Source organism: Mizuhopecten yessoensis, unplaced genomic scaffold (assembly GCF_002113885.1).
Source record: "Mizuhopecten yessoensis strain PY_sf001 unplaced genomic scaffold, ASM211388v2 scaffold1511, whole genome shotgun sequence".
Taxonomy (NCBI): Eukaryota; Metazoa; Mollusca; class Bivalvia; order Pectinida; family Pectinidae; genus Mizuhopecten; species Mizuhopecten yessoensis.
The window spans coordinates 751,662-764,730 of record NW_018404083.1 but is presented as its reverse complement, the minus strand read 5'-3'; the positions used below and the strand labels follow the sequence as shown (position 1 = coordinate 764,730).

The window sequence follows — 13,069 nt, the reverse complement described above, 5'->3', positions numbered from 1 at the left end:
CCTAGGTCCTCCTGTTCTTAAGAACAAGTCATTCAAAGAAAAACGGACGGACGATGGCAACATACCACACCATAGGCTCAACTGGCACAAGCTAAAAAACGAAATAATACTCTTCCAGACGTTTTGATGACACATCCATTTCATCAGATGACTCCACTCGGATCAACCAAGGAAACGTATAGAAATGAAAGATGATTGGGGTTGTAACGAGAGGACACCAAATTAGATAAATATATTCATGTAACTATTCATTTTCTCGTGATTTCCTATTTTCTCTGTTACAAGCAGTAGCGAAATCAGGTTAGGATTTGTAAATCATTCACATGCTTATCAAGGTAATAGTTATGACTCATCTTTCTGTCGTCGCAATAATAACGTTTCACAGCAATTTTTTTAATAAATTTATTGCTTTAATGATACGACAATATCAAGCGCTTTACAAGTGTATTCCGGGACCACGCCTTGTCTTGTGATGGTTAGTCAGGGACGTAGCTGGGATTTAAATCTTGTGTAGGCACTTGGACAATTGACTGATAAATGTTATTGTTTTTTTTTAGTTTAACGACAAGAGTTAAAAAGTTTAAATACAATCAGTTGATAAGTACAGGTATACCGGTGCGTTTCATAATTGAATATACAAATAATACGAATCTAAGAACGAATGAGTGGTAATGAACTAAATACAAGTATGAGGATTTTAGCAGGGGTTTTCAACTAGTTCTCTTTGACGATATCTTCTTAAATCGTTTAAAAGTAATATAAACACGAATTTTGATCCAAAAAAGGTAAAACTGGATTCAACTTATTATTTGTGGGAGGGTGGTCCTTATAAAAAGAGAATATCGAAGAGTCAACAAAATCACAGATTGAACTCAAAATCGATGAAACTAGGGAAAGTATGAGCAAAGGTATGGAGACCCTTGCAAATTACATGGAGAATAAGACCAGATGGTCAGGAAGGGCAAGCGTCCTCTGCGTCATCGACGACACGCGGAATTAAAATTAAGGTAAACTCCAAGTTATGTTATGTCCTCATCATGAGAATTTGGGTAGTCATAACCATACCACTCAAATAAGCAAAATCAAAAAAACAAAAACCATCGGCCTTCATATCACACAAAGAAATAGCATTTTCCCTATTACATTTAAATTATGATTGCGACCATACAACTTGCCAATAGACTTCACTTACCGGCATCATCCAGCAATAAATTTAGCCTCATATAAAAACAAGATAGGTTGGCCAGAGGAAGAGCACAGTTTCTTCCAGTAGGAATACCTGATCTGCTTACTGATGGAAAGTTTTGCCATCGAACTCATTAATGATATTGTCAAATTGGAACTCGTCATTTATTTTAACCTTCGTTGTGTTATTCACAAAATAAATGTGATGATTTTTTCTTATAAAATGATGCACAGCATTCTTTTTATTGGTATGTCAAAAAAATAGTATTTATGTTATATTATTCTTGAAATTCTTTAAAATGGTAGAGTGATCCATCTTGTTTAATAATGTTATATACAAATTGTACTCCCTTTTAAACCATGAATGTTTGAATGTAAATGTTCTGTCAATTTTAATTTCACTATTGAACCACAGAGGGTTTTCACGTATATTGGTATTGTATATATTGCTAGAGATAATAGTACTGTACCATGCTTCTAAGACATCTTTCCAAAAGAGGTTACTACAATGTTTTGATTCTTCTTTTAATTTTTCAAGTCCACAGTTAGCTAATGTTTCTTTATCAAAATATGTTTCTAAAATATGAGCCCAATTTCCTTCTTCTTTATATACCCGTCTTATCCATGTTGCTTTAAGAGCTGTTATAAAAGATTTTAAATGTATCATTTTCAGACCACCTTCTTCATAACTTTTACTTATCACATCTCTCTTTATCTAATCTGGTTTACCATTCCACAAAAAAATCATACAAAATACTATATTTTTTTTATATATGTTTCATCCGGATTTGGTAGTGCTATAAACAAATGGTTAAACTGTGATATAAGTAATGTTTTGATAACTGATATTTTACCTATTGGTGAAAGAACTCGTTTATTCCATGATGCTATGAGATATTTTAGTTTTATAAGTTGTTTTTCTCAAAATTGAGTTTTGTAATTCTGTATAAGTCTACATCATAGTCTATCTCTAGCAAATTGAACTTTGTACCTCCCCATTGTAAATGACAATCTGTTGTGTAAGTGTTTCCACTATATATTTTTTGCTGCCAATACACACTACCTGGGTTTTGGAGAAGTTCATTTTTAATCCCGATATTTTTTTAAAGTTTCATCCAGAGACCTTTTAGAACCATCTAAAATTACAGATGTATACGGAGCCCCCGAACATAGCTGCGAGATGTTTACTAATTTACTAATGAGCACGAATTAACAAACCGTGCGCGCAGATTAACAAACCGTGCGCACGGATTAACAGTATCATCTGCAAATTGTGATAAAATAATTTCGTTATCCCGTACAAATATCTCCTTGATGTAATTGTTTTTTCTTAAATGTATCGATAAAATTCTGTACATAAAATAAAAATATAAGAAAATACAGGATATTCTTGACGACAGCCACGTTCTATACTGAAAAAAAATGATAAGTTTCCCCCCTATGTTTACTGTTGAGTGGATGTTTTGTTGAAACAGTTTTATACAATTAATTATAGTTAGGCAAATTTGAAATATTTGAGGGGTTTTGCTATAAAGTTCCAAGAAACAGAATCGAAGGCTTTTTCCAAATCAATGAGAAGTATATGTTCAGGATATCAAGAGTACTGCTGTTTTATAGTGTCTATAGTAGATTTGATGAGAGTTAAATATTCTAAATCAAACAATAAAGAGTTATTAAATTTCTATAATCCCCTACCTTTTTGAAAGTTGTGAAATATTAAGTGTATGGCAGAAATAGAGTGATCAGATCGGTAACTTGGTTCAATTACAGAAGATGTTAGACTTGGTAGTGAACTGTCAGATATCGATATGTAGTCTAACCATGCTTATTTAAGAGGAGTTTTCTTATGCCATGTATATCTTTTAGCATTGGGGTTAATTTCTCTGAAAGTATCTGTAATTCCAAACTCATCTTTTAACTCTATACCTTTATTTCTTGCATTTGAGTTATTTATATTTTTAAAATACTGTTTGTTGAGTGTTAGGTCCATATAGTGTTATCAAAGAAAGTTTCTCTTCCTGTATTATAATATAGAGTGCTAACATATTACCGTTAAAATTCTTTCTTTTCCTGTAAGACTTTATACTCGAAATTGTTGTTAAAAAGTATTGCAGTTCCCTAGTATGAGAGTTAAAAGAGTTAAAAATACATTCAAATCCCCAATTCGAACGATTATTATGTCCTTGTCCATTGTGAAGTGAGCATCCGATAGACAGTAAATATTGTACCTTTTCACTCTTAAATAGGAAAACACATATTTTTGCTCAACTAGGTCAACAATAACCTGACAGTTGGCAGATATAATCGTTATGCTATCGACGACAGACGCAGCGCATGGTATGAGAGTAATGGCCTTGGCTTGCAATACATAAAAACACGAAGGGTAGTATAATCACACAAAACAAATATTTACACAAGAGCGATAGTAGAAGTCAGAAAGTAACAGAACTCGAAGCCCACGGTGTTTACACATGGCACACAACCCTTTCCAGCTCGGTCAGACGATTTACAGAAACGAGCAGGAACGGGCAGGAACGGACAGGAACGGGCAGAAATATTTTAATTATTATGTATTTTGATAAATATATATATTAGATATATTCAATTATCATTATCGGGTATAAGATATATTTGGTAAACGGATTGTAATTACATGATCGGTGCAGAATCGGAATAATGTATGTCTATATACATTTATGTCGTTATAGATATAACTATGAGACCTATGTGAATGTTATTATATTTTTTTATCGGGTATAAGATGTTTTTGATAAAAGATTTGTCGAACCCTTTCCAGCTTCCTATTAAGGAGGCTCCACCCTTCCGCAATAGCCAGAAGAATTCAATGAAAGTTTCACATAATGATTATGTCACTATGTAGAGATGATTTTATGAAAATCTAAGCATTCCGATAAACTGGGTATTTTTTGGTAAAAAAAACCGAAAAATTGAATTTTTGTCAAATTCAACACTTTTATATTTTTTGAGTGTGTGGCATTGTTCAAAACTATAACATCAATAAAATAACGAAAAGAAACATTGCTATTCAGCCTTAAAAATATTTTATTGATCATAAAATATCTACGACATGTTACAAAAAGCGTTTTTTTAAAATTGTATGGATAAAAGTTACTAAATACAAGCTAAAAGCAAACAGGACACATAGTTTCATACAAAATGAGTGAAAAATTGACCCAAATACACACAAAGTCTTTATAATGAATTCATTTTACATTTTATAATAATTTGATCCTGATGAGAGTTGTCTACATTGAAAAAAGTCGGAACTTTTTGCAGAGGGATAGAATTTTACAATGACACTTATTTTCTTTACTTAGACCCAAAAAGACGGAAATAAATCAAATAACTATATTTAATTGTCAATTTACTGTTCTTTTATGGAACAAACTTACTCTCAATCATGTACACTTTGGACATCATTTCATAGCCCGCTTACGCATTGTATACTGACATGTCAGGTACATAGGTAACCTTAGGCTGGTATCGCATGGTATGCCGTTATCACGTGCACGCACATGCACTTGCAATTTATAGGGATCTTGATATTTCACAAACCACTATTCTTACAGAGTTATTGTAATTTTTTACAATTTATCTGACAGAGCGTAACTCGCTCGACAACAAAAGTCGTAGCGACCAAGAGCTGGTGAACTACGACCTTTTTTAAGTCGTCTGATCTTATGTCTGTGTCTACCCGTGAGTTAATTAATGTCTTTGTATCATAAGCTTTATTTTCTGAAGTATGTGTGATTACACATTTCCAAGATAAGTTTCGATATTGATATCGGATGTTGACATATCATCGTCACGCACGTGTACTTTTGCTTACCCGGTGTTACTATAATTTACACTACGGTAATGGAATGCCCGATACGCAATACGGAAATGACGACACGAAAATACGACAAGAAAAACATGTGTATTACGAAGGTTGGGAAGTCCTTAAGCGTCACAAAGTTAAAGCATTTTGCAGTGCATTCGATACACATAACTGAAATACATTTAGAAATATAATACTATTTACACATTCAAAAGCAATAAGTTGATACCTTGACTAAGAACTAATTAAAAAGTTTCCACCCTTCAATTCTATCCCTCTGCAAAAATCAATGGTCCGGACCACAAACTTGTTCATCGTTGTGATATTGCCATTTTATCTTAAATAAGATTGAAAGTTGTACGGCACATTTGTGTATTACAAGATGTTGCTTTTTATTACTGTAACAAAGTTACAACGAGCAAAAAAAAAAGAAGTTATTTTTCGTACTTTGTACTAGACCTAAAGAAAACATCCTAGATATTGTATAATCTTCTATTTTAATGATTACACATATTTAATTTTTAATTTCTTGAATTTACACTGACAAATAACAAACACATAACAAGAGTATGTGTAGGCACGTGCCTCCTCGAGCCTGAGGCAGCTACGCTTCTTTTAGTAGGATACCAAGACTCCCGTCCGTTGCTGTCATCAGTGGAGTAAAGCCTTCCATATAAGCTCGTTGACACCAGTGGAGCCTCGTACCCAGTCGGCGCGTGAAGCACTCCATAACTGTACGTCCATCTACCTATAGACAATCCAAGTGAACCGTTTTGTGAAAGGAGGACCTCAGGATATATGTAAGATGTGAAATTGTAACCGGTAATGTGAACGTTATTGAACATTGTCTGTGATTGCATATTTCTGTCATCGCAGCTTGTATTTCCGGTTCTGGTACACTTCAGTAATGTACAGACCTGTAGGTACATAAAGTATGACCCATTGCGGCCATGTAGCCCGTCAAAGGCTCCGAACGCAAACGTCTCGTTGGTATTTTGTCTAGAGTAGTTCAGCTGGCAGCAAATGGTATTGTGGCAAACGGTCGCATGACCCGAAATTCCGGAGATTAACGTGAGGTTGTATGAATCATAATGTAACTTTGACTTAAAAATGCTTCCGGTCACGTGTGGCGTTTTCAGTGTCGGTGTTCTTGGGGGAAGGGTTACACTTCCGTGTTTGTTAATGACTGAAAGGTCGCTCACAAGTAATTTTCCACTAGCTGTTTGGTCGTTGTAAATGAAACGTGAGGCTCCATTAGGAGTGTATATTCCACTTCCATGAAACCTCATCCGAGGGTAGTTGATATTTGCAGCCAGCATATTCACGCCCATACCAGCTGCAAAGGCCGAATGATATTCTATAGAAGACAAGAAAGGCAGTCTGTCCATCCAGGCAGTAGGGAATGCAACATTACGCACACCATGGTTGATGATCAGGTCAATGATTGGGTCATAAAAAAGAACGTCAAAGCAAATCGCCAAGGCAAAAACACCAAACGGGGTGTCAAATGTAACTGCTTTATTCACAGGAGGGAAGTCAAATGACTTTTCGAAGTAAAGATTCACCTTGTGGTATTTAGCAACAAGAATACCGCGTGGGTCGTACACTAAGTCAGTGTTATACTGGTACTGAGCTTGGCAGTTTGGGTCAAGAGACTGGCTACAAGGTTGTCGATCCCCGAAGTTGGCTACGATGTAAAGTGAGTTGTTCTTGGCAAGGCAGCTGAGAAAATGCTGCACTTCGGAGTTGGGATACCGATGCGGATAGTCGCAGGGACTCCATACTTCCTTTTCGGGGTCGATGATATTTTCGAGATAAGGGGCTATACCTTCTCTCGACAACCCTAGGCCGTATATACCCATCTCGGGGAATACCAATATGTCCACGTCCTAAAAATAAGAAACAAACCCTGTTATTGTATTCAGAAACACACAGTGGTCGGATCAAGGATGCCAATTTTTTTTTTTTTATTCGGTGTATTTTCGTTTTCATTTGAAGAAAGAAAGCATCAGGAAACCGGTGTAAGTTCGTTGTCAAACGGTGATACTATTGGTAAATATTTAATTCCGTCAGACAAGGAGAAGTAAAATGGTTAAAAGTCATACAGAGAAACACAAAACAAAATACAAACAAGAGGCCCAATGGGCCTGCATCGCTCACCTGGAATACATATCACACTTGTAACCTTAAAAGTGATTTAAAATAAAGCTACAGGCAAATATCAGTATTTCTAATTAAAAGCCATTCGAAGGAACATGTTAAAAGAATTAAAAACATTTCACCCCCGTGACCCTGAAGGTCGGGCAAGGTCATTATGTTGAACAAATTGTATAACCCTTTATCTCAGGATGACACTTGCAAAATATCAACACATTTGACTTAATGTGACCTCGAAAAGTGGGCCTAGGTTATTCAATTGAAAAGCATTGATAGCCCTGCTACTGGCCAAATATATACATTCAGGGCATCATTGTTATTAAAAAGAAGTCGTTTAGAAGAAGACAATTTTTAAACAAATTTGAACCCTATGACATTGAATATAAGTTAAGGTCATTCACTTTAACACACTTGGTAGTCCTTAATCCCAGCATGCTACCGACCAGATATCAAGATTCTAAGCCTTATGGTTATTCAGAAGAAGTCGTTTAAATATTTTAACATGTTTGACCTACGACCTGTGACTTTGGATATAATTCAAAGTCATTAAATTCAACAAACTTAATAGCCCTTCAACCTTGCATGCTACTGCCCAAATATCAACATGCTGGGCCTTTTGGTTATTAAGAAGTCGTTCAAAGATTTTGAACATATTTGATCCCTGTGACCCTGAATAAATGTCAAGGTAAATCATTTGAACAAACTTGGTAACCCTTCATCCTATCATGGTACGGGCCGAATATCATCATACTGCCGCTTTTGGTTAATCAGAAGAAAGATTTTGAACATATTTGATTTTGTGACCTTAAAAATTATTCAAGGACCTTCATTTGAACAAACTTCGTAGTCCTTCATTCTAGTATGCTACTGGCCAAATATCAACATCCTGGGCATTTTGGTTATTCAGAGGAAGTTGTATAAAGATTTAAACAAATTCCTCTGACCTTGAATATTCTTAAAGGTCATCCATTTTAACAAATTTCGTAACCCTTCATTTCAACATGCTACTGGCAAAATATCATCACCCTGGGCATTTTAGTGTTTTACGACAATTGACCCCTGTGACCTTGAATATAAGTCAATGTCATTCATTTGAACAAACTTGGTAGTCCTTTATCCCAGCATGTCCCCGGCCAAATATCACCATGGGCCTTCTGGTTATTCAGACCGTTTAACGTATTTGACCCTTGTAACCTTGAAAATGGTCAAAGGTCATTCATTTGGACAAATTAGTAGCCCAACATCACAGCATGTTACTGACCAAATATCATCACCCTGGGCCTCTTGGTTATTCAGAAGAAGTTGTTTAAAGTTAAAAGTTGACGCCAGACGGACGACGACGGACGCCGCACCACGGCATAAGCTCACCTGGCCCTTTGGCCTATATATATTTTACAGTGCGCCTACGCATCCATTTACTAACAACATGTATTCACATCAATGTTGACGTTATAAAGGGGTTTGTCGACTTAGGAAAAGGGAGGCATAACGTAAAACTCAACACGAAAGTACATTTAACTATAGGCTTTCGACATACTAAAATCCACCCGCACGCTCGATCATTGAATTGTTTATGTTTAGCGCATCAAAGGCTTTGATGGCTCTTGAACCCGAAATGAAACGTCGGCCTTTTAATTCAAAGCATATCCCCCTATTCATTACTCCCACAATGTACAATAACTCCTGTAATATTAGATGTATTTAAACTTTAAAAAAAATCAGCACTAAAATTGGCATATGCATGATGAAGTGGACTATGTGGGCTTCATATTTAACAAAAAAAAAATCGAATTTGGTTTGAGACTATATTTTTTACCATTTACAAATCTGTGTCTACACAACAAAAGCCAGCTTTTCATGTAGTCTATTTTTTTATTCCGCACATGTGTAAATATGGTGAAAAATCCACCGGTATGACCTATGCTATTACGTGAGTATTTCTGTTACCGAGTAGGCGTTTTTTGATGTGGTAACCATGGTTTTCACAAGTCCCAAATCTGGAGAAAGCACTTTTCGAAAAAAAAATCATGTTCTTCTAAAAAACCTATTCAAAATTTGGTTATAACTATATATATATTTATGTAGGTGTATTGTGCACGATGAATCCGCTATCCATGTTTATCCGAAACATGCCCTTTATTTTTAGGATCAAGCCATTTCTACTGTACTCTGCTGCCTTACCTTTTACTTGTATACTAAAAAATGTGCGTTGTGTGTGCGTAAAAATATTGAATGTGTGTCTGGCATTCTTATAAAAGTTGTTTAATATCCAACTTAATATTTTGAAAAAAGAAACAAAAATAACAAAAGGCCAAAAACCACGAGGCTCTCGGCCATTACAAAATGTCTCTGACCATTATTTCTCAGAACTATAGTATATAGTATGATGTAGCATGGTATGAATGTAAGCCTATAGTGCATTATATCCTGGTTCAAAACTCGAAATGACTGTCCATCATAACCCTCTTTCTTCACATCGTTTTTTTGCCTTGACACTACATGTCAATATATGAACTAAAGTCGTTAACACATTACAGATAAGTAAATGATTTAACGTCATCATGCATCATCTAATTCTAATTCTACTTTGTCCTCAGTCTGTATGCGTATATACATAATGATGATAACCTTCAGCTACAACGTATTGCTGGATTGGCGATTTACTGACGACAAACCTATCGCCAAGACATTCAATAGTAATTTGCAATCAAATATGGAAATAGACCGGTTGAAAAGTAGATCATAGTGAACTAATTTTATAAAATTCAAGTTTGGCATCAGTTTTTGAACCCAGGTGTCAATTTATATCGTCCTGTGACCATTTTTTGTTAGGTAGGTCATGGTGACATAATTCAAGTTCGGCATCTGTTTTTGACCAATACGAGACTTTTTATTTGCATATGGGTCACCAAACCAAAGTTGCAGATCCTAGATATCAATTGTCATCGTCCTGTGACAATTTTTGGAAAGCAGATCATAGTGAACTAATCTTTTAAAATTCAAGTTCGACATCTGTTTTAGATCCCAGGCGTCAATTTCTATCGTCCTATAACATGTTTTGGGAAAGTAGGTCACAGTCACCTAATTTTGTAATAACTCGATTAGTTGTATATGAAATTTTGGACTCTCACCCATAAGACCAGTCCATTGAGACCAGACCAGACCAAAGCTTCGGACCAGACCAGATCATATGTTCAAGTATGCCCTCCAGATTATGTTGCCAGGAAGCAGTCTACAGATTACAGAAAATTATTAAGCTGACAATGTTTTGATTCTTGAATGTATTATTAATGCTGTGTATAATTTCAAATCCTAATTAAGTTAGCAATACTTGTACTTATATCAGATAATTATTGAGCTAACATTGGTTGGATCAAGATGCTGTACATACGTCTACATGATTTCATTTTTTCTTTTTTTAATCGGTAAGCCAACAATGTTTCAGCTTGGATCCTGAATTGTATCAACACTCGGCGTTATTATTTATAAGCAGGTGTTCAGTTTTTACTTGAGCTAGTAACTAGTTTGGCCACAATTAAACCTCCCTTACTCCCACGCTATGTAGCGGGCACACTTGGCTGCGCAAAGTGTCTCTGATCTGAGCTGTAACGGGAAAGGCGGACAAGACATGTGTACCCCGGCCACTATAGCAGTTATCGATTATTTATATTGGGTTTGAACTAAAAAAAAAAAAAAATGCATTCTCCAAAAATGTATGTGCACCAAGTCGTACGCATTGCTATAACTTGTCAAATGCACACAATTCTACACATTATACTCTTGCCGGAAAAGTTGCCACAAAATGTTACTTTCGATGTGTAGTTCGGCTAAAGGCCTCTGGCTTTCGTCGAGCGCCAAAAATTGAGGAAAATGGTGAAAATACATGATTTTCAAAGAAAATTCTCAGGCTGTAAGGTTTCCTGAAGCCCAAAAAACCCTCTTGATCCGCCACTGAACTATTACTCAGCATATACTAAAATGTATGCATACATAAAGTGACCCACCTGACCTCCCGCTATGTCTGCTTGGCGTTTGTACTCCTCAAGGTTCATCATCATGTTTGCCAGGGCTGTTTGTCTTGTCGTCGAAGAAGACGATGGAAATAAGTGTACCGCATGTTCATAAACCGCGGCACGAAACGTAGTTCTAGTCTCATTTTGAAACAGAAAACCTCCAACACTACTTGTGAGAACAGCTACATATATGAACTTGATAATCATGGCTGTTTCGGATTCTGAGAATCACTTGAGAATTATCACGTGACATTCGCATCAAATCACCGGTTCATGACAATTGTTTTTGTTTTTTTTGTTACATTTCATCAAGTGTGCATTGGTTCTAGCCCGAATGCTTTACTTCCATTTAAAAATGTAAGTATATATGATATAACTCTAATAGACCATTCCTTCCCTCCGGGTCATGAGGTCATACACAATAAAGGTTATACCAATCTCCCAATCGGGAACAGTACTTTTTCTCGTTTACGGAAAGTGCCGACGGTTCCTGATTGACCCAATCTCCACGCAGAGTATCTGCCAATGTCAAAAACCAAGTCCCAAATCGCATGACCAAAAACGCATGTGATCTATCGTACAAAAAGGCAGCCTCCGTAGAAAACACACCAAAGAAGTTGGAAAGTAGTGTAATGCGGATTAACCTCTTCCGGAAATCGGGGTACGGTCCCCGGATTTGATATAAGACCCTTAGGCACGTTTTCCGGCTCGTCGAGTTTTATCGCCATTAAACAGCTGCACTGAAAACTCGGACGATCTTTGCGTTTTTATAGCAGAACACAGCCAGCCATCCGGTATAACAGTATATATTGTTTTGCGTGTTTTGCCAAGAATGTGACAGTTTTTAGGTCACCTGAGACACAGTCTCAAATGACCTATTCTAATCGCCTTTTGTCCGTCGATTTTAGATAAATAATGGGTTGTTTTTTTGTATTTCTGAATCCAAACATTCACTAAATATGCATTCATAACATGAAAAAACAGACAGGCCACATCCCAGCAGGCACATACACGTTGAATAAATGACGTTGATGTTCAACGTTGTTTAAACGTTTAATTTATATTTGATTGTGAAAGTTGAAACAACGTACCAAAATGCAATATTGAAGCTCGACGTTGAATAAACGTCTATTTCATTCATTGATATAACGTTGAATTGTACATAACTATTCAACCTTCTTTCGGATCATTCAACTGGTAGCATAGCCCGAGTTTCGTCTGGCCCCTACACTAGACTTAGACATTTTGACAGGCAGATGTCTGGTAAGGGACATCTATCTGTCAAAACGTCTTAGTCTGGTGTCAGAGCAAGAGGAAATTCGGGCAACTGGTAGTAGAAAACAAAGAAAAGGACAACAGCGCACTCTTTTGAGTAACAATTTATTTCTCTAAACAACCTAATCAGCAGCTTAAGGCCCATCTCCATTATGTTTATCCGGGGTATACATCAGATTTGGGATACCTACTCTTGGAATGCAGCACCTACATACAAGTGGCAGTTGGAAAGCTTCTGCAAAAGATTGTAAAACATATTATTATATAAATTAATTACAATGATCACTGGTCAAATATTTTCCACATCATTCATTCTTATAAAAACTATTTAAAATAGATAAATAGACAAATATATATTAATACAAAAAATATCATCGCAATAAAACGACCTTATAGAGGTACCTCCAACTCCGTTCTATAAGTCTTTCGTAAACAAGAACACAGAAAGAAAGTGACCGAGTCTACCGTTACAAACACACTTACTTCACACAGGCTTTTATCTTCCTAACGGGTGCGTAACTCAGTTTATGAAAGCAGGTATTACAGCGATTTTATACACACATGTGCAAAGTAGTTTCACTCTCTGTTTGCCTGGGTA

At 36.1% G+C, this 13,069-nt stretch overlaps 1 protein-coding gene across 2 annotated transcripts; it reads right to left on the bottom strand.

Annotated features, from left to right (window-relative positions):
- Window positions 1-4,787: 4,787 nt before the first annotated feature.
- On the bottom strand, window positions 4,788-11,414 carry LOC110463544 (pantetheinase-like). Of its 2 annotated transcripts, none has more exons than XM_021518210.1 (2): window positions 11,188-11,414; window positions 4,788-6,915 (listed from the first exon to the last, which is right to left on the bottom strand). In XM_021518210.1, exons 1-2 carry the CDS (start codon window positions 11,401-11,403, stop codon window positions 5,548-5,550), a joined length of 1,584 nt encoding a protein of 527 aa, XP_021373885.1. In that variant the 5' UTR covers window positions 11,404-11,414; the 3' UTR covers window positions 4,788-5,547. The 2 variants fall into 2 exon arrangements, with proteins under 2 accessions (XP_021373885.1, XP_021373893.1); XM_021518218.1 differs by having other exon boundaries at window positions 11,193-11,414.
- Between the last annotated feature and the right edge of the window lie 1,655 nt (window positions 11,415-13,069).

Coding starts and splice junctions, on each gene's coding strand:
- LOC110463544 (XM_021518210.1), bottom strand. CDS start 11,403: ATGATTATCAAGTTCATATATGTAGCTGTTCTCACAAGTAGTGTTGGA. Junction 6,916..11,187: donor CAGACATAGCGGGAGGTCAG/GTGGGTCACTTT, acceptor TCTTATTTTTAG/GACGTGGACATATTGGTATT.